This window comes from Dermacentor silvarum, chromosome 10 (genome assembly GCF_013339745.2).
Source record: "Dermacentor silvarum isolate Dsil-2018 chromosome 10, BIME_Dsil_1.4, whole genome shotgun sequence".
NCBI lineage: Eukaryota > Metazoa > Arthropoda > Arachnida > Ixodida > Ixodidae > Dermacentor > Dermacentor silvarum.
The window spans coordinates 5362808-5389554 of NC_051163.1; the positions used below are offsets into that span (position 1 = coordinate 5362808).

The 26747-nt window shown below is 46.5% G+C and overlaps 1 protein-coding gene across 1 annotated transcript in view; it reads left to right on the forward strand.

The window, feature by feature from the left end:
• Positions 1 to 26747, forward strand: part of LOC119466511 (protein SHQ1 homolog) — a 55245-nt gene that overhangs the window by 27098 nt on the left and 1400 nt on the right. The window contains exons 7-13 of the mRNA XM_037727027.2: positions 1084 to 1184; positions 4909 to 4962; positions 12456 to 12556; positions 14354 to 14407; positions 17594 to 17717; positions 18524 to 18644; positions 24315 to 24354. Coding sequence (XP_037582955.1) covers positions 1084 to 1184; positions 4909 to 4962; positions 12456 to 12556; positions 14354 to 14407; positions 17594 to 17717; positions 18524 to 18644; positions 24315 to 24354 — 595 coding nt within the window. The remainder of the gene's footprint in view (positions 1 to 1083; positions 1185 to 4908; positions 4963 to 12455; positions 12557 to 14353; positions 14408 to 17593; positions 17718 to 18523; positions 18645 to 24314; positions 24355 to 26747) is intronic.

Sequence of the window (26747 nt, forward strand, 5' to 3'; positions counted from 1 at the left end):
TTGCGTTCCAGGCTGTAATTACCGATTCGCAAGCGCGCACAAGTAAGCAACATGGCGAGGAAGAGCAGGGAGCGCGCGTACCTGCTAGCAGACTAACCGGAAGTCGTAATTTCTTGCTCGACCAATCGGCATCGTCGACCCGGTTGACACCACCAGATGCACCCTGGTGACGTCGGGACGATGGCTTGGGATACTGGAAAGGCCAGGAGAGGAGGATGCCATTGTTTTCTTTATTTTGTGGCACGCCCGTGGCACGTAGCGCTGCAGCGTTTGGCATCGTTGATCGTGACAGCATTCTGAACTCGATGCACGTGTTTACTTGAAATGTTCAAAAAATATCTGAGGTGGTTTAGGGGCCTTTTAATGCAGGCCACAATAGTAGACGGTACATTGAAATGGATACCTGCCAAGGTGCTGTTATGCATCTGAAATGTCTTTCTGCTTCCCACTGTAATATGCAGAGAATCATGAACAGCATAGTTTTGGAGATAAACAAAAAAAATGGGATGTCATGAAACGAGGTGTCAAATGAGACTAATCAGTGGTCTTCATTCCTACCAGTTGCGAAGCTCCCCATAGGGCCCATATTTTTAACCTAGACATAGTGATCTGCAAACAGTATTGGGTTCCAATGGCTGCTGTGCCACTAATAGACATTAACAGAACTAGTTATACAACACCCAAGTACAACAAAAGACCTATGCATGCACTTTAAGCGAAGTCATATATGCAGTCTTTCCAATCAACATCTTTTTTTTAAACTGTATTGGCCATTTTGAGCACTTTTTTTATCAGGCAGTTGGTGACGACACGTTTCATTTTGTTTGTTGCTCACTGTTGGCTCATCAGTCAGTTACCCAGTACCACATAGGAAGGTGACCATAACATGCCTGGAGCTTGAAGTGTCAGTGAAGAACTCTGGACTGCAGTATGGAGTTCGTAGGTGGCATTCTAGTGTAGAAAGCCCCACAAATCTCTGCAGCACTAAAGCTGACTGTATTTAGTCAGCTTTGTATAGATGGGCAATGCTGTTTTCTTGTGCCTAAAGCGCAAGGTCGTCTGCACTGCTCTTTCTCAACTCAGAGCTGACCGTTATGAACCTGCTGGCGTGGAGCAAGTCTTGGGCTACGAGGCCCCCTGGTGGAACCTGGCAGTACGCTTTGATGGAAGCGGTGATGACCTCTGTGAGTACCTTGAGCATTCCGAGTCTGCCACAATCACCTTCTTTGGGGGCACATGCAAGCGCTTTGTTTAGTAGCCTTCTTTTTTTAATCTTTTCCCAACGTGGCGGTGAGCAACACTCCTGATCAGCTGCCTAGTGTTACAGAGGCCACTGATAGCTTTGCAGTACATGTCACACTTAGGGGCAATGCCAAGTTAAAGGGACCCTGAAACGATTTTGACGATGTTGTACAAATTTACTGAGTTGTTACGATTGGTCCTTCTGATCATTAAGTGACACATTTAAGCGCTCCACGTGAAGTGTGTAATTTATTATAAGGTTTTAAATACGTGCATCACTACCGATCGTGGCAGTGCTGCTCCCCTGATTTTTCAGCCGCCCCGTTACAGTAACAGTCTGCGTTGCTGGCACACAGATGAAGTGTATTATACTTTGCTGCTGGTGTAAATATTTGGCAGCAGTGTTATCATGAACACATTCTGTTTTTATATGTTTAAAATGTTTTACACTTGGTTGCAGCAATAGTAGCTCTCTGTTTGGGTGGTTATGCCTTGCGCCACCTGGTGGCTGCGCTGTGCAGGCCGCTCAGGCCGCTCACGTTTACGCTAAAGTCCCTTCATCACAGCTGTAGTAGTATGGAGGGGCTTAAGTTTATGCTTCCATCTATCCGTCAAGACGCCCAGCATGCCTGTGTTTACCGGAATACCGGACACGCTCGGCGCTGCGACAGAATGCTTGCTTGTATAGCTCTCGCTGGGGATCGACGGCCAGACAGGCTGACGGAGAGGTTGGAAGTGCTTCATGCGCTTGCTCCAAGACACTGGAAGTAGACGACATGACGTCACATCATGACGCAGAGCCAGTGAAAGTGGAGCTCAGCCCCGATCTTTCAGCGAACAAGTTCAGAAGAAAAAGCATGGCAAGAGAAGAAAGTAACTTGTAATCGTCCGTAGCTCTCTTAATATTCAAGCCACCTAAATTGTGGCTTGAATGTTTTACTGTAGCTGTACACTACACATCTACAAAATTTGTCCAAACTGTTTTGGGGACCCTTTAATACCTGTGCTATTATTAACTTCATATTTTTCCTACTTTGCCAGAAAAACTGACTAATGTGATGCATTATGCAGACACAGTTAAACCTCAATATAACGAACTTCAATATAACGAAATTCTCAATAAAACAAAGTACAGTCGAACCCACTTAAAATGATCCCAGATATAACAATGTATCGGTTATACAGTTGAATCTCCTTAATTCAAACACGCTTAATTCGAACTTCCGGTTTATTTGAACTGACGCGGTGGTCCCGTCAAGGTTATGTGTATTCCTATGGGCGAAAACACCCGGTGATTCGAACGCGAAAGCATTTGCGACGGTTATTTCGAACATAAGGCGCACTGACAATGCCCTCAGCAGCGCGCCAAATCATGCGGCGGCGCCTCTGACCGGCATTGCTCCGACACCGCCATAGAGCAAAAGCTTAGGAGAGACCCCTCAACGCCACATGGAGGAAAGGAAACAAAAAAAAAAAAAAAACACTGCGGAAATTTTGCTCTCAAATGGCAAGGTCGCCATTTCACCGTCGCGCCGGAACACGCGCGTACGAGCCAACGTCTCAGCCAACGCTGCGGCTGGGACGCAGAGAGGAGCAACGGCGGAGGCCCAGTCCGGCCAACTTCCCGATAACGGCAGAAAACGAAACTTCAGGGAGCGGGCTAAGCTGGCGCTGGGCCGGCTGGAGCGGTGGCGCCGGCACGGCGGGGGGTGCGCACGGAGACAGTCGAAGGTGGGGGAGCTACGAGGGAGTTGAGAGGGAGGGCGAGGGGAGCCACCGAAGCGACGGCGTTGCCAAGGGTAAATGCGCTTCTCTGCCGCCCTCCTCCCTCACCTTCGACTGTCTCCGCTCACGCCCGTCGCCGTGCCGGCGGCGCCCGCTCCCTGAAGTTTCGTTTTCTGCGGTTATCGGGGAAGCGAGCGTTGGCCCGCGTGGACAGTTTTGTAGCCCTCGCTGCTACGTGCTAGCGCGCAGCATTTCACGACTCGCACCGTTCGTACATCGTGCACGAATACTTCAAAATAAGTTCTTTTAATTCGAACAAATTTTCGGGCCCCTTCGAGTTCGAATTATCAAGATTCGACTGTAGTGACCACATTTCAGTGCAACTACGATTTTCCGACCCTGCCTGTTGAAACTGCTTTCAGATATGAAGAACAATTTTTAAGATCGCCGCACTGTTCCAACAAACATTTCTAATGTTGTCACGGTAAAGAGAGGGCACACGCGAAGTACCAGAGCACGGAAGCACGACCAAACTAGGTGTATGGCAGTGCATGCCCTGTTCTGGTCCAACCAGGATGATGATGCGGACTTTAGATGAGTGAGTGACCGCCGTGCGTGGATTTCGGAAGGCGCGAAGAAGGTCATGTGCACGTGCTTTCAAGGCACGCCTCCAGGTAGGAGGCGTACAGCATGGCACGGCGCATGCACTGGCGTGTGTGCCGCATGCCACAACGGTGTCACTCTTGCTTTTGTGCAATTATCCGTGTGGCACCACGTGCATTACGACTGTTTCAACGATTTGGAACAACCATCTATGTCCTTCCACCATGGGAACAACGGCGGCTCAAGCGTTTATGTCGACACAGCCCCAATTGGCAAGTGTGCTGTACCATGTGTTGCCGCCACGAAATGTTGCAAAGGGTCGGCGGTTACTAACCCTTTATCAGAAGATCGCAGTTCAGCGGTGCTTCGTTTACGTTGTAGCGCCCTCCTTTGGGCGGCGTGTAGAACCCGGAGCGCGCACCCGCATGAGAAAAAAATAAAGACGGCGCTGGGCCGTCTTTATTATAGTTATATAGAACCGCGAGCCACGGCTCGCGGTTCTATTCTGGCGTTCATTCGGGTCAGCCGTGTCTTTCCTTCGCTCCTGAGGCATAAGCCTACAACGTGTTGCCGATTGCTGATAACGGTTCGCGGTGATGTTTTACCTTTCGAATATAGAATTTTTTTCACTCAAACCGACATAGATAACGTAATTTTATGGTTCTTGTGTGGCTGACGCGCAGTTGTAATGGTGAGACTGATGTCCGAGACCTTCGCAGAATGGCGGCATGCCTCAGTAGTTTCCGAAGTTAACGCTTCCGGCCAACTAGATCTCTAGGGAGGGAATACAGCCCCACGTTTGACTTGTGTCATTGGGAAGAGGATTTGCCAGAAAGTTTTGAAGATTTTTGACTGCTTATCATGCCAAACTGTTACAAGTTGTGTGCCTTGTGTGTGACGGCTGTTATTTCTCTGTCTTTAAGCTTGCATTAGCTAGAATTGTAGGCACTCTGAAAATTTTGACTTCAGCTCTAACATTGGATTCAGGTTAGAATCAGGGACATGCTCTAATCTGAGAAGTGATACCACCAAGGCAAGGAGGCATTGTTTGGTACAAGGATTTGTGCCTTAGCTGTGGTTTCACTGTAAAAGTGGAAGTGAACACAAATTGGCCTGCTGTGGGCTGGGAAGTAAATAATTTGGGTGGGCCACTTCGAAGGGGGGTTGGCATAAACTAGCTCTAGCTCCCCTCCTCTGGCCATTATTTGTGTTTGTTCCAACGAAAAGTATGTCCTTGTGCATCTCTTATGTATGGGAGCTTACAAATTGTGTTGCCAGAGCTATTCCCTTATTTTGCTCGGAGGTAATGGTGTCTCTATGCTGTTTCATTTTTTGCAGTTAGTTTCACAGAAGAAGAAAAGACCAAGATGCGCAACCTTCCCCGCAAGGAATATATCCTCTGCTTTGCTTCTTTCTCTTGTCATGCTATTGCACAAGACTGGCTATTTATCAATACTAGAAGATCTATTTTGCTGCATGGGCTCTTTTGAAGTGATGTGAAACGATGGTCGTAATCAAAATGAGCAGGCCAAGTTAGAGCAGTGTTGTTTGAAGTGGTGCAGTAGGCATTCCAACACAGCTGAAATCAGCCACTCAGGCTGGTGGTGCACAGGTGCAGTGGTGTCACTAAGCTCACATAGACAAATTACATGGTCATCGTGAAGCCACCACTGGCTTACTACAATGTTGTTAAAGTGGCCGTGATGTGGTCGACCGATATATAGCATTGGGATGTATAGCAGCTCACCCACTTAGTCCAGAAGTTTAGTTTGGAGAACTGAAGTGTAAAGGTGTGGTCTAGTGTGTCCTGGTATTAACCCCTTAACTGGGGAATTGTTTGCTCAAGAACAACTACGCCTTGGGGAGGGCTTTTTTTCCCCTTCAAAATATTCTTTTAAACAAGAAAAAAAAATCGGGGTAGTTTGCACTAGTGGCGCAAGGCTAAAGACACAGTGGAGCTGATCGGTTCCTAGCTGGTCCTGGCTATACGAAGTGATGCTAAGTTATACGAAGTAATGCCAAGTCGTTGCTTTGCAGTGGCTTCTTCGGCTAACCGTGCTGGGTTCAATCGGCGTCGACGCTGGCAGTCTCGCTTAGCAGCGCGCCGCGATTCTTGGTAGGCGGCTTCTTCCTCGGCAGTGCGAACCTTCCTTGGTCTCCCCATGTCTATGTCTGGTGCGCCGTCGCCGCGCACCAGCTTTCATACAGAACAAAGGAGCGCATGCACAGTTGGCCGTGACGTAACGTCTGACTCGCGGTGTATGCATAGTAGTGTGCAGCTGGTGGCGAAGTCGTTGGGGAAGTGGGGCGAAAGCTATGCACAGTGTACAGGTGGCGAACGCAGAAGCGCCGGGATGACGTCACGGTGCATGCGGAGTAGCGCGCAGCTGGCAGGAGCTCGGCGGAGCCGTGTCTGTGTTGGGCAAAGCGAGCGCGCACCTGTGCCGGCAGTTACTAGGCAACGCGAGGTGACATCATTGCTCCGTGGAGTTTTTTTTTCTGTCTATGACAGACAGATTACGCTCGGCAACAGCTGCACTGTTAAAATTCTTTTTAAAACACATTAATATGAGCAATTATTCACAGTGAAAGGGGGATTTATGGAGACTCGTCCGAGGGATCGCAAGTGGCTTTGTAGGCACAGTCCTAGCTGTTGGCATCCGTAGCTCGAGCTCGGGTCTCGCGCCGAAGCGATGGCAATGCCCACGGCGCCTACATGCATATTCCCCACTACAATTACCCCCGCTGCAAACGTGAGCCATCCTGGCGACCTAAGGTGATGACACGATGAGGGGGTCGTGGTACGGCTTCAGGCGGCTGATGTGAACCGTCTCGCGGCCACGGCGGCGCTTGTCCGAAGACGGTGTCACCGGTTCGACCACGTAGTTGACAGGCGATGTACATTCGATGATCCGGTACGGACCCTGATATTTTGGAGCAAGCTTTGGGCTAAGGCCTGGAGATTGGAATGGCAGCCGAAGCCAAACGTGAGAATCCACGGCGAAGGACTGTGTTGGCTGATCGTGGTCGCGGCGATCTTTTTGGATGCCTTGGGTATCCGATGTGAATGAGCGAGCCAGTTGACGGCACTCTTCAGCATGTCGAGCAACTTCTGAAAGCGGGGTGAATTCAGAGGCGTCCGGGTGATACGGAAGTACGGTGTCAAGGGTAGAGGATGGTTCACGTCCATAAAGAAGAAAAAATGGTGAGAAGCCTGTGGTAGCCTGAGTGGCGGTATTGTACGCGTAAGTCACAAAAGGGAGGACGTCGTCCCAATTGGAATGATCCGACGCAACGTACATTGTGAGCATGTCACCAAGAGTGCGGTTGAACCGTTCCGTTAGACCGTTAGTCTGTGGGTGATACGCCATAGTGGTGCGGTGAATAGTGCGGCACGCTGCCAGTAGCTCATTAATAACGTCCGACAAGAAGACGCGGCCTCGGTCGCTGAGCAGCTCTCGCGGTGCGCCGTGCCGTAAAATGAAGTGCCGTAAGAGGAACGCTGCGACATCGCGAGCAGCAGCCGAAGCAAGAGCAGCAGTTTCGGCGTATCTTGTTAGGTGGTCTACTGCGACAATTATCCAACGATTTCCGTGAGCAGTGCATGGAAGGGGCCCATAAAGGTCGATCCCGACTCGGTCAAAAGGACGTGCAGGACACGGTAAAGGTTGCAGTGGGCCTGTCGTATGAGGAGTTGTCTTGCGTCGCTGACAGGCTGCACATGACCGAATGTATTTGCGCACATAAGAATACATGCCTCTCCAGTAGTACCGCTGGCGGAGCCGCTCGTACGTTTTCAGGACGCCAGCATGTGCTTGTTGTGGGTCGGCGTGTAAATAAGTGCATATGTCGGAACGCAAATGGCGAGGGATGACGATCAGCCATTTGCGACCGTCTGGCTGATAGTTCCGGCGGTACAAGATGGCGTTCCGCAGCACAAAATGGGTGGCTTGGCGGCGAAGGGCTCGAGGGCATGTATCCGTTGAAGAAGTAGTTAGAATGTCAATGAGAGACGCAATCCACGGATCCTTTCTCTGTTCAGAAGGCATGTCAGAAACAGTAAGCGCAGCAACCGGGCAGTCCGTGGATGCGGGTTGCGTATCGTCGGATCGCATGGGTGACCGGGAGAGGGCATCCGCGTCAGAATGTTGACGCCCGGAGCGATAGATGACGCGAATGTCAAATTCCTGGAGTCGAAGAGCCCAACGTCCAAGACGCCCTGACGGGTCTTTCAGTGACGCAAGCCAGCACAGCGCGTGGTGGTCTGTCACAACGTCAAAGGGATGGCCATACAAGTAAGGGCGAAATTTGCTTAAAGCCCAAACTATAGCCAAACACTCTTTTTCTGTGACAGAGTAATTGGTTTCTGCCTTTGTGAGGGCACGACTAGCGTAGGCAACCACATATTCCGGGAAGCCAGGCTTGCGTTTCGCAAGGACGGCTCCAAGACCAACGTCGCTGGCGTCCGTGTGAACTTCGGTCGGAGCACTCGGGTCGTAGTGACGGAGAATGGGCGGTGAGGTAAGTAGATGACTCAGAGTGATGAAGGCTTGTTCACATGCCGGAGTCCAATCACGAAGGTCACCAGGCCCAGCCAGGAGCTTCGTCAGAGGTGCGACGATACAGGCGAAATTGCGCACAAAGCGACGAAAATAAGAGCAGAGACCGACAAAACTTCTGAGCTCTTTCACTGTAGTCGGCCGCGGAAATTCTGCGACAGCACGAAGCTTGTCAGGGTCGGGGCGGACGCCGTCTTTGGAAACGACGTGACCAAGTATGGTCAACTGGCGGGCTGCGAAGCGGCACTTTTTCAAGTTAAGTTGAAGGCCGGCGGTGGCAAGGCAAGTCAGAACTTCGCGTAGACGAGTGAGGTGAGTGGTGAAATCAGGGGAGAAAACTACTACGTCGTCTAAGTAGCACAAACACGTCTTCCATTTGAGGTCTCGCAAAAGATTGTCCATCATTCTTTCGAATGTCGCAGGTGCATTGCATAGGCCGAATGGCATCACCGTAAATTCATACAGGCCGTCAGGCGTAATGAAAGCTGTCTTCGAGCGGTCGGGCTCATCCATCGGGACTTGCCAATAACCCGATCGCAAGTCCAAAGAATAAAAGAATTCGGCACCATGTAGACAATCCAGGGCGTCATCTATACGCGGTAGAGGGTAGATATCTTTTCGTGTAATCTTGTTAAGGCGACGATAGTCCACACAGAAACGAATCGAGCCATCTTTTTTCTTAACCAGTACCACGGGAGTCGACCAAGGACTACATGAAGGTCTGATAACGCCACGTTCAAGCATGTCCGAAACTTGCTCAGTAATGACACGATGCTCGGTGGATGACACGCGGTACGGTCGCTGGAGTAATGGTGCGTGTCGCCCCGTATCAATGTGGTGAGAAACGGTACTTGTGCGGCCTAATGACGCTTGGTTCAAGTCAAAAGAGGCGTGAAAGTCAGTTAAAAGGGTAAGTAGGTGCTCACGTTGTGTCGGGTCGAGGTCATCGGCAATAGAGCGACAAAAAACATCTGGTGAGATCCGGTCAGATGGGACATGGGGCGTCAGTGCTGTTACGTTAGTTGTAGCCTGGTTGTCAGCAGCAGGGAAAGACACAATAACGTCATCGTCCACAGTCTGGATGGTGCCAATAGTCTCGCCACAGCGCAAAGCCAAAACGTGCGAATTTGGGTTAGAAACCAGTATTTCCGCAGCACCATGGTGAACCGTGAGGAGGCCGAAAGGCAACGATATAGGGTGGCGGCGACTGAAGATGGCAGCGGGTTTGAACAAGACCGTCGCGTCGGCAAGCGATGTGCATGAAAGAGGGACAAATACAGCACTGTGTGGAGGAAGGTCAGTATCTGAAGCTACACAGATCCTGCTAACATCAGGAACTTGCAAGTCGTGAGTTGGCAAATCGCACAGAACGGAGAACTGAACCTCAGCACGTGCACAGTCAATGACGGCATGATGGCCCGACAGAAAATCCCAGCCGAGAATCACATCGTGGGAGCAACAGGTGAGCACAAAGAATTCAATCGAGTATAAAATGTCTCGAATCAGCACCCTGGCAGTGCACATAGCGACGGGCTGAACTTGTTGAGCGGTGGCTGTTCGAAGCGATATTACCGAAGGCGTCATGGTCACTTTACGTAATAAACGGCAAAGCTTTTCACTAATCATGGATATGGCGGCACCTGTATCAACGAGCGCAAAAGATTTGATGCCATCCACTGACACTTCAATAACGTTAGCAGGGGAGAAGCGAGGACTTCGATTTTCCGACGACGACGCAGTTCGTGCCTCAGGAACTGCGGAAATCAGTTTTCCGCCGCAGTACTGGCGCTGTTATTTAATTTAATATAGTTATTTAATATAGTGTTACACTCCTTTTCACTTCAGAAAATCGTCTTCGGGTAAAAAATCATGAGGCATGGTGAAGCACCCAGGGTAAGATCACAGTAGATCCCACGACTTCCTTGAAAAACAAATCGAGTTCTTGCGACTCCACTGCGATGCCATTCTTTGGAATTCACAGGTGTTGTGACCGGCTCTTCCAAGTCCTTCTCGTGTTCTCTGTCGCTACTTTTGCTGTCAGAGTCACCGTCGAGCTCCAACTCGTATTAACCTGAAAGCGTTAAGGGCCCCGTCTCGCAGAAAATCAGGTGTCGGCGGCGTCTCGCGTTTTCTGTTAATGAAAGATGGCTGTATATATTTAGGTATATGTGTATGCCACGCCTTGCTATATGACATGCGGTATATGCGGGTTATATTGCCATGCCATTCTATCACTAAAGTTGCTCATACCTTGTGTTACATTCGTGACAAAGTTATTTCTCAGAATTTGAGAATGACAGCCCACAAACAGATGTCGTAAAACAAAAAAAAAAACTGACAGTGCATGCCTTTTATGTTACATTTTCTCAGACTGAAATATTAAAAGTGCGAAAGAATAACAGAAACCTGAAAATTATGTGTGTTTCTTTTTCGTGGCTTTGCACTACCTCCGGCATAGGCCTACGCGAGAGGCCGCGTTTCTCGCAATCACAGAGCAGCGCGTGCCGCTTGTTTCCTTGCAACACCATCCAGATGGCGCTCGCATGCGCGCCAACGGCTGCGCCCGCCGTGGGGAGGACGGAAAACAAAAAGAACCAGAAAGCTCGCCTTCGTGCATAGCGTTCGCTGCCAGGGTAAATATTACGGTTACATAAGCTGCAGTTGCCGGGAAGTGTGAGAAGCAGTCAGGGATCTTTGAATGCTATTGCATCCTACGCTTAAAGGCGAAGCTTAAGTATCCTCCAAATTTTCATTGTCAGAGTAACCACTCTGCTCCAACAACGCTGTCATTTCGAAGTTTGTCAGATCTTTTCGCCTCTTTGCGGAATCTATGTTTGGAAGTTTGGTACAATTTTCACCAAAATCAAGAGTTCCCGTGGCCATAAAGTCACGTATCTGTAGACACGTTTCTCACCATGGGCTCCCCACTTTGGTGTCTGATGTAGTGGGCGCCATATTCTACAAAAGCAGAGTGGCCCAATTTGGAAAAGAAACATCTCGCCACAACTGAATACTTTTTCTGAGACATGGCAGAACATATCTTGCTTGAAAAATAAGTTTACTTTGAATCGTGCTTTTCTACACGGAGGGGGACTTGTGCGTCTGTAGACACGCTCCCCACTTTACAGTCAACTTAATCTAAGTGGCACTATCTGGAAAACAAGCATATCACCCCCGTTCATTATTTTTTTTGACAGATGGTAGCGCATATTGTGCTGTAATAAAAGTATTTTTCCATTGAATCATGCTTTTATTATTGTATTTACAGGTATTTCTAAGACTCATAGCCTTATATTTGAGTGTACTAGCTTAAATAACATTCGAACGACCCACAGCCACACTGGAGGAAAAATGCACGTGGTGTGCCACTGGTGGTAGGACTCTGCTGTATCAGTGCGGCCACACCGACTGGCGGTACGCCGATTCTCAGTTAAGGTTGAGTGAGCAAACGGCAGCTTCTTTTTTTTAACTTCCAGAAATCTTTTTTATGGGCATTGAAAAGAAGAAAGTTCAGTGCAAACTGACAAGCTATTTCAACGCAAAGCGTTAAACGCTACCCTGTTCTTGTGGCGCCGCGTGATGCGACACGAACATTTGCGATTCGGTTTCCACCAAGTACGCCTATTTTCATACTTTTGGAGCTTGCTTTGAATAATATGATTTTTGGATTATGCATTTTATTTTCCAGTTCCCGTGATATCAACGAGATTTCACTGTATTGTGTGATGTGCATTGCAGTGTGGTATTGCGAGTCGTTGAACACCATAAGAAGTGCTTTTAGTCTGAATATACCTAATGCACATCTAAAAAATGGCACGTATTTTGTTTCTTAAAATGTAGTTAATAAATGTATGATGCGGGTCACAATAACGTTAGTATCATCTGGTGGTCATATCACTGTTGTGCTATCGCGTTTCTCTAACCACAACTCTGAATCTGTGCATCATGCAAAATTCTTCCGAAAGACTGAAGAATCACTAGAAAAAGCATTGGGGATATCTGCGAGTGTAATCTCAGTTTTTGTACTTATGTGTTCAGGTCCTTCGCTAATATTTTATGTGACATAGGGCCATAACAGTCCAAGTGTAAATGCAATAGACTCCATTTAAGGCACACATGTTTATGGAAATCTCTGTTACCAGAAGTCCAGCTTGGCAAATATTCACTGCATCTATGCTAAACCAAACAAAGGTTTCCCAGCTGTGCAGCTCAGCAGAGAAACAGGCTGCTTAAAAGGCAGCAACCTTGTGGGGGCCTTCGCGCTCTTACTGTTGCCAGCTGAGTGTCATTTTACTAGTCCACACACATCCTTGACCTGCCTTGTACATCTGCTGGACAAGCAACTGGAGCTGTCCCTGCAGCTTGGCCTGGTGGATATCCTGTTTGCTTACGCCTACAACAAGCGGGTCACTGAGGGCGAAGATACGGTCAGTTTGCTGCCTGTTATTCCATCTGAACAGTACAGCGGCTGTCACAAAATTTGTACTAGTGAACAAAGGAGGCCAGCACTTATTCAGATGGGAGGGTATGGCAGGGGAGTGAAATACAGTCGACTTCCATTAGTGACGGGATTGACGAAATTGATCTAATTGTCCGGCAGGCCAAAGTAAAAACAAGATGCAAAAAAAAAAAAAAAGGCGAAACACTGCTTATTCATTTGGCATTATTTGCCAGATTCTAACATGCCCCCAAATCAAACGTGTGCCCTCTTTCTATGTATCTGAAATAGAGAAGTAACGTAGCAATGATGTTAAAGCTCCTAAACAAATCAGAAATCTAATGCGCACCCGATTTTTTAGTAACAAAAATGGGAAAGGATCTAATATGTGTTGCAATATGGCGGCTGTTTTTTTAAGTCAGCTTCGCCGCTACACAGTCGTGTTATGCGGTAAAGCATACAAAGGCCGCAAAGGCAGTTTTGGTTTTGACTCCTATTGCACTGCGTAGGCAATTTTCGACCCAATTTCCTCGGGGCAATAAAGGCGCACGTTGGAATCAGATAAATATTGTAATTAGACGTAAGCTGCTGCTATTGCTTGAAAATTGTCCTAGGGCAGGCTAGAAATAGGCGTTTTAGACAGGAGATCGATGTGTGTTCAACGCATTCACTTTCCATTTTGGGATCGAAATAACAAAAGTTTGGGACCATAGAAGTGCATGGGCACGGGCTGACACCTTCAGTTATGTTGAAATCTACCAAAAAATAAAAATTAACTGAAGGTAAATTAAAGGAATCTACTGTATTTTATTTCACAGTGGTGGGAATGCTGCGCCAGTTGTGCCAATCTGTGCTGACTGGAATTCCTTTCTCCATACTGCTTCAAAGCGCCCTTTTTTTTAACCTAAATTGTGCCACTGCTGCACCACAACATAGTTTCAGCGATGCGAGAATCGGGAAGCTACTACGCAATGCAGAACGAAGCGTGGTGCCACTGTGTTCATTGGCCGCATTCGTTCATGGTGTTACATACAGCCAGGAAGACGTTGCAGCAGCTGACAGAATCGAATTAATGTATATTTTTATGCACTGACCATGAGGCGTGCATGAGGTTACAATGAGTTGGGTGGCCATGCTTTCTCTGCAACTGCACGATCAACACAGTAGCTTTACCCATCGAGGGCTGATGCATGATGGCACCCTGTAGACAAAAAGGTAATCAGCGTCCACCATACTTATTCCTGTTACTTGCTTGCAACCACATTACTTTTTTTTCAACAAAATTTGACGTTGAATTTAGCATGGGGCATTATAACCATGCGCATGGTGATCGGGTACTAGACTGCGGTTTATACTCCTTGTCATGTATGTCTTTCGTAACACACGTGTGTTTGGTAAAGCTCATGGTAAAAAGCTTGGATGCAAACCAGCAAGTTTCTATTCTCACACAATATTTGTTCATGGTGTACGTTTTTCCTTCATAATGGCACTTGCAGTGTGCTCAAAAGTTGTTTCAGCTGTTTCTCACTAAGCCAGAATGTGTGGTGACTTTTGTAAATTGGGGCTGTATACAGCATGCAGCACTTGATTGGATGGCCTTCAACATTTGCATCCTACATTCGTTGCCACTGGCTTTGGTCAGAGGGCCTTCGACTAAACAGTCATATTCTGATACTGCACTTGGTCACTCCCATGTGGCAATATTCACTCTCTGCGAAGACAGCATGGTTTTTGTCTGAGAGAAGTGATGAGTCTCCTGGAATTTTCTCTTTGGCTTCTTATCCAGGTGGAGTCTGGTTGGAACATAAGCAAGATCAGTGCAACACTGTCGTGGTTTGAGGTAAGCATTTAATATTGCTTTCTTGCTTTGCACATGCGCACACATGCCTTCTGAAGTGGTTGTGTGGGAACACTTGAGCTGGCGCTGTTGCACCTGCATTGTTGAATGTTGCACGGAAATAGTGTTTGTACTGTATTTACTCGATTGTAACGCGAGGGGTGACTTTTCATTGCGTCCATCAAGAAAAAATGAAACCGCGAAAGTAACGCGAGAGATAACTTTTTGTCGCTTCCAGCAAAAAAAAAAAAAAAAAAAAAGGAAGAAGAAGAAGAAAACCGCTAAAGTAATGCGAGACCACCGGATGCTTGAAAAAGTCGCAGCTTCGCCTGCGAAGCATCAATTGCGATAGCAAATTAGTAGAGAGCTATACGGAGTAAGGATAGTAGTTTTATCGGCTGCATAAACTTGCACACATTTGCTTACTAAGTGAATTAACAAGCCTAGTGTCAGCGCGCACAAGCAAACATGAATAGATCACACTCAATGACCGCAGACAACCACTGTCAAAACGCTGGCGTAAGCAAGCGCACCAGCAACAGCGAGCGAAGGTTCGTGCGGTCTATTGCCTCAACGGAAACTGAGTGGCGAAAACACAGCACATACAAAGGTCAAAGCCGTGTGGAGATCGCTTTCAAGAGACGGTGCGCACGCGACAGCCCTCAAGTCCTCAGCCGCGCAAAGTTCACAGGTATGCAGTTACTGCAAGAGTAGAAGCCGCGCCCCCTCCCTCCTGTGCTTCCTTCCCGCTTTCCTCCTTTCGCATGGGAGATTGAGTCGCCAGTTCCCCTTGCGCCCAGTCGCAAGATACGCATTTGGGGCCGCAGCTAAACGTCGCCTCCGCTCCCTCCCTCCCATCCCCCCACGGCCTTTCGCACGACGGAAGACGCCGCGTTTGCTCTCTGCCGTGTGTTCGCTCTCTGTGAAAGCGTGCTTTCACTCACACATTTCACTCGTTGATTAGAATTTGGTGCATCATTGCACTTTTTAGACAACTTGAATTTGTATTCGATTGTAACTCGAGGATCGACTTCAGGCAGCAAAAATCTGGAAAAAACTAGCTTTACAATCGAATAAATACGGTAACCACTGGAGAACTGAGTCAGATGAGAAAAGAGATAAGTGAAGATTTTCTGTGTTTGCCTGACTTATGTTAAACATGGAAAACCACTGTTCTGATACAGCTGTAGTGATCCGGCCAGACACGTGAGCATTCCTCACAATGTTCACTGAGCACAAGTTCCGAGGTTTGTTCCAAGTACGTATGTGACATGTGTTGGCACACGTGCTTACATGCAGATTGGGAGTGCTCCAGAGGTCATGACCATCAACATGTCCTAGGCCTAGGCACCTAGAACCTAGACAGAGATAGCAGTCCTAGTTCCAAACAAGTTTCCCAGATATGTGCAACTCTTAGCAAGCTTAATCTTTTGGACAGACAGCAAATAGCTTCTTCTGTCATTTCTACCATAGTGCTGTAGATTCTTCTGCGCCAAATATTTTCTAAAAGCTGTCGCTAAAACTGAAGTGAAGGCAGTAAAGTGTTACTTAAGCACTTGTGTGCCCAACCATATTGCATGTAGTGTCCCTGTAGAATCTCGTTCATGTTTTTTTAAGAACCTGAGAAAAGAATGTATGAACTGGGAAAACGTACGATATAAACCCACTAAAGAATTTGGAAGACTCAACTGTAGTTGACATCTATATAATTAGAGGTGTCGTGCAAATTGTTGCAGCATGAGACACTGACGTGCGCCGAGCTGATGAGGCCTGAGCAGGCCGAGACGCACGTTGTGATTGTTGTGGCTTCGTCATGCTTACGTTTGTGCTCCTTAAATTTGGCCTTGGTCAGAATTTCGGCGGGAAGTGTTCACATGCCCATTGAGTGCGGATCATTGGGGCACGAGATGCCAATGTGCGTTGAGCTGGTAGGGCCTGAGTGACCCAAGACGCACACTTTCGTTTTCCTATTGCGTAGTGTTTTAAAACAACAATGGGAAACCGAAATGAAATCGAGCCTGGTGGGCGATGCCAGAATACAATGCCTATGATGTCGCCAGTGTGAAACACGATGCCCACATCGCACTACCTGCAGCAGGGAACAGCGGCGTGCTTGGGTTATCGCCTATTAAAATCACGCAGTACGCTTCCAACGGCACTACACCTCATGCGCTGTGAAACAGATAAGTGAAGCTGCTTATCGTAGTAGGGTTGGCAGCAATAGCTGTGGATGTGGCGTGCGACTACCTTGCAGGAGATTTGCTGGTACCTAAATAAGAAACTAATTTGAATAGGAATATTGGATTACCCAGAGTGCGCACCAGCATTTTCACATGGCACGGGCGGGTGAGTACTGCGGGGAAGCTTCTGTGGTAGGCAGGTACTGTATTGATTGCATGTCCCTCACGCGTTTGCTTGTTTACGTTGGATTTAGCGGCCGGAAAACGCATTGTATGATTGCAATCTGGTGACGTACTGAACTTTGTTCCCGAAAAATTTTGTTTTCCAGGAATGCATGAACCAGTAAAAAGGAAGCGTAACTGTATTGGGTCATTTTTTCTGTTCTCGATCGTGAATGTTGGTCCTAGGAAATCATACGTAACAGCATCAAATCAACGAGGTTCTACTGCATTTAGCGAGAGCAGTAGAACTCACGCACAAGTAGACATGGGTCCCAAGCAACATTGCCGCGACATCTAGCGAGCAGCACTGCACAACACGAACCCAAATGGTTGTGGGCTTCTGTTGGTGAGCAACCAAGTAGGTTGTGCAGCTTTGTTTTGTATCGTGCATAACACCTTGCCATAACAATTGAAATGAAGGAGGGAGGTTTACTTTGTTCCTTACTCAAATACATGTGAAATGCAGGAACACTCTCATTAGACTAACGCTGTACTGATTTGAATGAAATTTAGTGCATTTTAAAAGAGAAGGCTAAATTTCACCCACAGTGGGAAGTGGTTTTCTTTTATAGTCTAATATTTTTTTCAGGAATTGCCAAAACCCTGCAACTGAGAAAAGATGAAACAGAAAATTTACAAATTCATAACTCCATGCCAAAAAAAAAACAAAAAAAACAGTTATTTCAGAATAAATGCTGTGCTAGTGTACCTAAACAGAAATGCTGCTTAGGTACACCATCCCAGGGTGTGTCAATGTTTAGCTTCCTAAAATCCTCACTGCGTTCAGGAGTTCTGGTCCTTGGAGCGGACGGTCAGGAGCTGTTTTCGGCGGTGCCTCACCTACCCACTGTATCGTCACTGGGGTCTCACGTACGCTGTGCTCCGAGATGTCATTCAAATCCTGCAGCTGGGTAAGTTATGGGGCGTGTAACATACTCCAAGTGTTCTGATGCTTTTACGTGCCTCTGGTGCTCAGTTTACATGAAATATGCTGGACTAAGTTCATAGTATGATTGTTAGTCTTCTCATAGGTGTGTTAGCCAGTAGGAGTCTCCAAAGGTAATACTGCCTACACCATTTACTGCAGCTTTAATGCGGGTTAAGAAACATCTTTGTGTTGATTGCTCATAGCGCTGCAGAGGATAAGTGGCTCATAATAGCACCGTCAGTGCTGATTATGATGCACCTATGATGTCGATGCACTCTGACCGTGGGTGCAAGTTAACATACTTCCAAGGCTTAGCTTGTGCTTTAGCAAAAGGATCATGGCTTGTATATTATTTGTTTCACCAATTTCTGTATGTTGGGATCACATTAAGCTGATAAAATCAAGAATGAAAATGTCACCTTGAAGGGCAAAGTGACAGTACATATTGAGAAAAAAAGACGTTTTTCCTGAAATTCTGTACTATTACGATAGCCATGGCATAACTTAGTTTCTCACTTTTCAGAATTTTTTTTTTTTTTTTTTATGCAGGGCTTGCATTGGTACAATGTGAAGCAAAGGGCATACATTTTTTTCAGAGGTATAGTTGCTTAATATGAGATGGATCTGCGAGCTGCCACTTGAGAGTGGCTGCAGATGGGTACAAATTGGTCGTGTGAGCTCCATTGCCTTTCTCTTTGTGTCTTTTTCTTCCGAGTGCCAGGGAAGTTCTTGTGCTAATCAGCAAGCACGTTCTCAGACCCAGTTTCTGTGTCATCTTGCTCCGTTAAGGTCCCCGGTATGTCCTCAGATGCCTGCTTGAAATCCATGGCATATTCAGCCATCATGACTCGAGGTACATCCTTAATGATCTATATATCACAGACTATGCAGTTTGGATACAGTCTGTTAGGTGAGCCATACCTTTTTTTATCTCCTAGTTTGCATGTTTTTTTGCCCTAGTTCCATGAAGTTATCTGTGCTCAGTGACTTTGTAAAAACTATTGCTGCTTTTCACAGTTTGTGTTTAAAGTTTAACTCTCTAGTCACCTGCAACCTTCCTTGAAGAACACTTGAACCACTTAGTGTTACCAGGTACCGCGCAATGACTCTTCATGCATGTGTAGAATATCTTGAAGGACATCAAGCCATGAATCCTTTGCAACACAAGCTTTTATAATGCACTTTGCAAGCATAGTTATTGTCAATCAAACAGTGCCCTTGCCACACCTTTGCAATGTGTGCTCCCTTTTAATGGCTGTAATCAAAAACAGGTTTTTGCATGGTGCCTTCTTTCAGTTGGCCTGTCATCACAAACTGTCACTGAGCAGCAAAAAGCAATGCTTGGCTCTGGGTGAGGGCCAAACGTTTTGGTTGCAAGCCAGCTGTTCTAACCACTACACACATAAAGTGACGAATCTAATTGTTTTGCTGCATGGGCTTCAAGCAGCGTGACATATGACTGCTATATTCTTTCACCTGACTGAAAATTGCCAAGGGGCAGTGGATAGTGCACCTGGCGTGCAACCAATGATTCAGGAGCTTGAACCTCGTCCAGAGAGAAGGAATAATTTTTTCTGCTCATTGGTATTTCGTCATGCCAGTCCAAATGAATGATGCAAAGACTTGTTTGTGATCTGCATAATAACTGTTTCCAATAAAAGGAAAGGGGGGAAAGACTGCAGGTAGATTTGTTTGTGTGATGCATAATTCATCTGCAGCACTTGTCAATGGAAATTACAGTGAATGAGCAGTCTCCACGCATTGTAATATGGTGGCAATACATTTTAAGTGGCCTAAATTGTGCTGTGGTCCAGTGCTTGTGTAATGGCTTGCAAGTGTTGCCAGGAAACACGAAGGACAGCAAGTTGATCAGGGGGGGGTCTTGCTATGTGTTCTCCACTTGCAAGCCACGACATCACAGCCAAGGAGGTCGATATGGAGCATCCTTTTAAGACCGTGTATCATTGCGCGCAAACAGCATGGACAAAAGAGGGAACATGTATAACACACACGAAGCGCAAACTATTATTGCGAGAAGATCGTGACCGTAACTTTTAACTGTAGACATTACATAGTACATGAGCTTAGGAACAGGCAACTGGCCAATAAACCCTTGTGTGCTACCTTATGGTACAAAGACTACCAAAGAGATCTTTATTAACCAATCCTACAGTGCCCCACGGGCGTGTGGTGCATTATGGGGAAAGAGTGTACGTCGAGCGAGCAGGTTTGTGTGGGAGCCCACCGCCATCATAGTACGAAACGAAGAAGGGACTGCTTCTTTCTTGATGCTCCTCACAGCAGTAGTGCACATGTTCGCAAGCATCTGCATTTGTATTTCAATGCAATAAATGTGAAAGAAATAGTGCATTCAGTGCAGATAGCACCAAGCGGCTGCCCTTTCGAGGAAAGCTAAATTTTCCCATAAACATATTGCCTCTATCGTTAAAAAATTTGTTTACAAAATGCCACGTTGTTGGACAGCACGTAGACAGCCAAAGAGACCATGGCGTCCTAAAAGGAAAGGTGTATTGCTGCTCTCATGCTGCAAACGTCTGATAAAAGAAGGGCTTGCGGTATACAGTGTGGTGTTTTAGAAACGGCCAGGGTGCTTCCTGCTCTCAGGTTGAGCGCTACATGTATTCTTCTTTGTACGTAAAAAAACTTTTTGAAAATTGTGCATGTATACCCTTGTCGCTTTCATCAGAAAACATTGTACTAGGATCGAATTTATAGCCTGAGTACTTCCAACATTGTTTTCATGTGCTTGCGATCCACCCAAACTAGGAAGTAGCTCGCAATACTGTTTTTATTTGAGTGCATTGGTCACAACTGAAGTACATAGGTTGCTGCTTCATCGGGAAAAATCTTTTTGAAAGTGATTCTAATCAGCTGTACTGCATCAAAAGTTAGTAGGGCCTTTTCCTTACGTTTTGGGCACATGCTATACACAGCATGGCGCAGACATTAGACCACCGATCGCAGCTAAGCTATATGCTTCATCAGAGCACTTGCCCTATATTGTGGACACATTGAAAAAGTTGATGTTTTCGCTCTCGGATATCATGCTAGACATAATCATTTAGGAAAATTATAACTGCGCTAAAACGAGACACGAGAACGAAGTGGACAGGACGATCGCAGACTAACAACTGGTTTATTGGAAAAGTACACCACCCTTTTTGAGACAAACTAAGCGCATGCGCAATGACAAACATGACAAGTTCCAAGACTAAAAATGAAATGGCGCTCTTTGCTGGAAAGATACACGGATGAGTCGCTGACTCACTTATCAGGCCCGTGTCTAGCTATCCAAGATGCCACCAAGATCTCTCTTGCTCTTTGGCTCTTGGCTCGCCCTAACACCTTGGTACTGCTGAAGATGGGCTTGCATACCTGCACGCATGCGCCACAATGAACTGGTAGATGCCTCCCACTCCCGTCTCCTAATGAATTAGCGTGCTCCATCAAACGCATGTTAATACACCTTCCAGTCTGCCCCACATAAACCATTCCACAGGTCAGGGGGAACTCGTAGACCACTCCCGTTGTACAGGGTACATATGCACGTCTGTGCTTAACATCACATCTTCCATTGTTTACTTTGCTCGTGTTGGACATGCACAAATGCGATAACTTGCAAGGCGCTGAAAAAACCAAATCGACCCCGTATCTTCCCGCCACCTTTTTAATGCCATGCGATACCTTGTGTAGGTACGGCATCACTTCAACCTTCCGCCTTTCACTCTTCTCCGATTCTTTTCCTTCAATTGCCCTTGCGTTATCGTCAGCGGCCGTGGTACGATGGCATATGACCCTCAAAGGTGATTCTGCTACAGCCTGAAGCAGCGTCTGCGGGAAACCTGCATTTCGGAGACGACTCACTTGTGAACAAAAACTGCCTTTGATTTTGTGGTGACATGACTTGTTCAAAGATGACCTTAAGCATGACACTGCTATGCCCCTCTTCACAAGCTTCGAGTGAGAGGAATCAAAAGGCAATAGGGCCCTGTTCGTGCGTGGTGAGTACTACCAGCACAGGTGTTTGCTGTCATTGAAAACCAACTTTAAATCTAAAAACTGCAGTGAAGCATTGTCAGGCATTTCAAAAGTAAAATTCAACTTTGTTGCTGTGGCAATAAAGTACTGAAGAATACGCCTCGCTATCTCTTCGAGGTCATCGTTAGAGTCAGTTTTTACAAGTATTAAAAAGTCATCTACCTATCTACAGACACGAACAATGTAATTGTCGGTAAGCACCCGAGACAACGAACAATCTACATCAGCTAAATAGATCTCGGCTGTAACTCGGCTATAACTAAATATTCCTGGATATAACTTCGTTATATCCAGGAATTCGTTATGTGGAGGTTCGTTATAAGCAGGTTTAACTGTAGATAAAGGGGGTTCCGAGCTCAGCTAGCCCAACAGCAATAGTGTGTAGAAACACCAGATAAGAGTGGAATCGCAGAGAGGCTAGAGGCCGCGGCAGCTAGACAAACACGAAGTTCTTGTTTTAATTAGGCAGTTACGTGTGCCATCTTGCCAAATTTGCTCGAATTATAACTGCTCACATTTGCTCGTATGGCACAGGAGGAAAGCCAGGGGTGATGTCTGTCTCTGCAGCGTACAAGCGTTTCCCATAAGTGCTTGTGCACCCATCGGAGGCGTTTGCGTGCCCCAGAAAGGTCTATCCGAGCCCCTCACTATGCAATGAACCAGAAGAATTAGACGATCCAAGTGGCTCTTTTTTTTTTTATTGCGATAGCAATTATATGGACACTCCAAAGCAGATTTCTGCTGTCGGCGTTGCCGTCGTCATCGCCGTCTCCGTGAGGTTCCGTATGATGTCAACGGCGATGAATTTGTTGCCGCGCTCCGGACGCTGTATGTGTGAGTGAAAGTGCGCGAAGGACGCGCGCTTTCATGGGGAGCGAACGCACGTCGGAGATCAAATGCGCGTTCATGCGCCGTGCTCCCTGAAGGGCTGCAGAATTAAGCGTCTCTTTCCTCCTTTTCATATATAGAGAGAAAACGCAACTTTTTGCAGTCGCGCGAAAGGCTGTGGGGGGACGGGAGGGAGGGAGGGGAGGCGACGTTTAGCTGCGGCACCAAATACGTATTTATATAAAAACGACGCGCGCGTTCGATGCGAACGCGGGCAACACGCCGATGGCGTCGACAACAGTTCTGCGCGTTGCTGGTGCTGCTGCATGTCCAAGGTTATACAGCTGATAAAACTACTATCCTCACTCTGTATAGCTCTCTACTAATTTGCTATCGCAATTGGTGCTTCGCCTTTTGGGTGAAACTGCGACAAATGTTTTAGTTATACTACCATATAAAGAAAACAGATAAGCACTACATTAAATCACCGGTCTCGCATAATACAGAGGTTTGGTTTCAACCTGTGGCACATTGTATTTTCGTCTACTTTAATTTTCCTTTTCCTTAATATTTCTGCGTTCCACTTAAAAATGACGATTTCACCTTTGTTGTCTCTGGCTTCCTTGACTGTTATCTCCATATGGATGTTTAACAGTGTTATTTCTCTGTTCTGTTTTGTCAGGCGTCACTGTAGCTGCCAGCTTATTTTAGTTTATCTTGATTGGGTCACATGGTTATTGTCACTTAACCCTTTCAGGTACAGGTGAATTCTGTCTAGTGAACATTTAATTTCATGATACTTTTTGTATCTTGAGAATCGTGAAAAGCGTATTGCTGCAGAAAATTAAGAATTTTCAATTCTTCAAGGAGTTTTGTGAAGTTTACAGAGTGTTGACTTTATGCAAGAATTCTTTATAGGATTGTAAGATATGAGATTATCAACTATTTCATGTCTAGCATACTTGGAAAGCACCTGTCCAGCCACTTGAAATGTACGCTGAATGTAAAGCTGTAAAGCATTGTGAAAAGCAATGAAAGAAGAGAATATGACGACATACTGACACCGAGTGCAAACACCAAGCTGTCTACCTTCCAACTTGTTTTGCTAAAACACTACACACATAATATTGAATTTTGCAGCACAGGTACAGCCAGAAGTGTTTTAACAACACATTTTAAATATAATTATTTTCCTCAGTACCTTTGCATTTGATGCAATATCTCGGCATACATGTACAATAGCGCCTCAAGGGTAGTAAACACCCTGCATACCCAGCCAACCATGAGGAACCACTACGGAAATGATTTCACAGTGGCTGCACACAACTCACAGGTACAGAAGGCAAACACACAGGTTAAAGAAGGATTTAATGTTGGCAGTGCCTTGGGAAAGAGAGAGAGAGAAATCACTTTATTCTACGATAAAAAATTCATTGAAGCCCTCAATCCAGGGCGTCACTTGCGGTGGGCTTCAGCGCTAGTCCGATGAAGTCTGCAAGGAATCGTTGGTTGTGAAGAAAGGTATCACCATTCGAGCAGCAGAATCCTTGCTCATGACTGGAAATGCAAAGCCCAGGTCCTTTACTGAACCTCTTAGCGCACCTATAATGTTTGTTTAGAAATGTTGCAGTGCTCCTTTAATGTTCTTGTCCTGACTTAGGTGTTCCTGTTTCATTATTGCTTGCTTTTTCAGTCCAAAGCGCCTGCAGTCTCTAGCAGGTGCTCTGAAACAGGTATGTTACCTATCCTTCGACAGTGAAAGTAGCCAATACTGTTTGCATGAATTTTTCACTCGCAAAAAAAAGAAAAGCTTTAAACGTACCTAAAGGTACTGGTACGTGAGATCCATACACCCAAAAATAGTTTTGCACCATTCGTGTGAGCTTGTTATGGAAAACTGCTCTAGTGTCTAACACAGTATCGATTAAACTGTTCGCAGATGATTGTACTATTTACAAGGAAGTGTTGTGGGATTGAGACCACAAAGTATTGCAGGATTCCTTCTTAGCAGTTGAGTGGTGGTGCCGAGAATGGAGACTAATGTTGACAGAAGCAAGATTTTAAGGATTACACAAAAGAAACAGCCGTGTACTTTTATCTATAACTTCAATAATTATGAAATCACTCAGACAAGCAAGTGCAAATATTTAAGTGCTACTCTTGCTACAGTAAAAGCTCGATGATACGATCACGGCTAATACGAATTTCCGGATGCTACGAATTTTTCTGTGGTCCCAGCCGAGCCCCATTACTTTGCAACGTGCTAGAGAACGGTTGTTACGAATGGATTTTCAGCCTGCGTCGGTTGATATGAATAAACGCCGCCCCACCGATGGCCGCGAAAGAGAACAGCGCGAAGTCACACGCTTTCTCTCCTTCTCCTTTGGTGCGGAGGCGCGGCGCCGGACAGCGCGGACTCCGCGACTGGGCACGAAGAGTTTGAAGCGGTGGCGCTTCAAGAAATAAGTGCTTTTTACGTACATGTGCCTGAGTGAGTTCACCTCTGACTCTTTAATTTAGCTACAGTCGAATCTCGTTAATTCGAACACACTTACTTCGAACATACCGTGTACCGACAATGCTCTGAGCAGAGCGCAAAATAACGCGGCGGCGCCTCCGACCGGCATTGCTCTGACACCGCCATAGAGCAAAAGCTCAGGAGAGACCCCTCAATGCCGCGCGCGAAGGAACGGGGGAAAAAAAAAAAAAGAACCCGCGGCGGAAATTTTCTTCTCTCTCAAATTGCAAGGTCGCCGTTTCTGCATCGCGCCGGAACAAGCGTGTGCGTGCCGACTAGAGTGTTCTAGACAACTGTATTCTAGCACACACTAGTGCCAACGTCTCAGCCACGCGGATAAAATGGCAGTGAACCTTTCTCCTCTATTTTCTAGTCACATGTTGACCTTGCACGCTGCGGCAGCAGCGCAGAGGGAAGCAGCGGCGGAGGCACAGTCTGGCCAACGAAACTGCCACGCCCGCAAACGCTCGCTTCTCGATAACGGCTGAAAACGAAAATTCAGGGGGCGGCTAAAATAAGCTGGCGCCAGCACGGCGGCGGGCGCGCACGGAGATGTGCGCACGGAGTCGAAGGTGAGAGAGCTACGAGGGAGTTGAGAGGGAGGGCGAGGGGAGCCACCGAAGCGGCGGAGTTAACGCGGCCAAATCCGCTTCCCTGCCGCCCTCCTCCCTCACCTTCGACGGTCTCCGCGCGCACCCGTGTGCCGGCGCCGCCCGCTCCCTCCCTGAAGCTTCGTTTTCTGTCGTTATTGGGAAGCGACCGTTAGCCGGCGTGGGCAGTTTTGTGGCCCGCGCTTGCTATGCGCTTGCGCGCCGCGATATTTCACGACTCGCACCGTTCGTGCATCGTGCTATGGTACACGAATATACTTCAAAAATATGTCCTTTTAATTCGAACAAATTTTCGGGCCCCTTCAAGTTCGAATTATCGAGATTCGACAGTAGTTTTAATTGTGTTTCGATGATACAAATTTCAGCTAATACGAATATTTTTCGTGACCCCGTGAGATTCGTATCATCGAGCTTTTACTTTATATAGTAACCTATCCTGGTAAACACGTAATAAAGAAGTTTGTTCTCCTACTATTGTGAAGCTGTGTCTTAAGTAGGAAACTAAGCAAGGCATCAAGTAAGCTTAGGTTATTAGCACATAACACTTGCACCAGATCTAAGTTAGATAATGCCTCGGTAATTTGGGATACCCACACTAAAAATTAGGATGTGCACTTACTTGGAAACGATGTAGCGAAAGGCCGTCATCCTTATTTTTTACAAAAGTATAAAAGATATGATTCTCCTACCAAATAAACTAATGGCTTACAATAACATTCTAACCTCATAAAAGTGTAGAAACCTTAACTGTGTAGCATTTTTTCAGGATATTTTGAAAAGCAAGCTAGAAATCGGTACTTTATCACATATCCAGCTATTACTACACGAAGACATGCAGAAAAAATGCGTGTTAAAACCAATTTTTGCAATAGCAAATTTGTTGATAAGCAGCTTTATTCCACATACTATTTCCAATTGGAATGCACTTCCTGAAACTATTTTTGATTTTTGATACCACTGACTTCAACAAACTTGAAAAATTATTGTTGCAATAGTC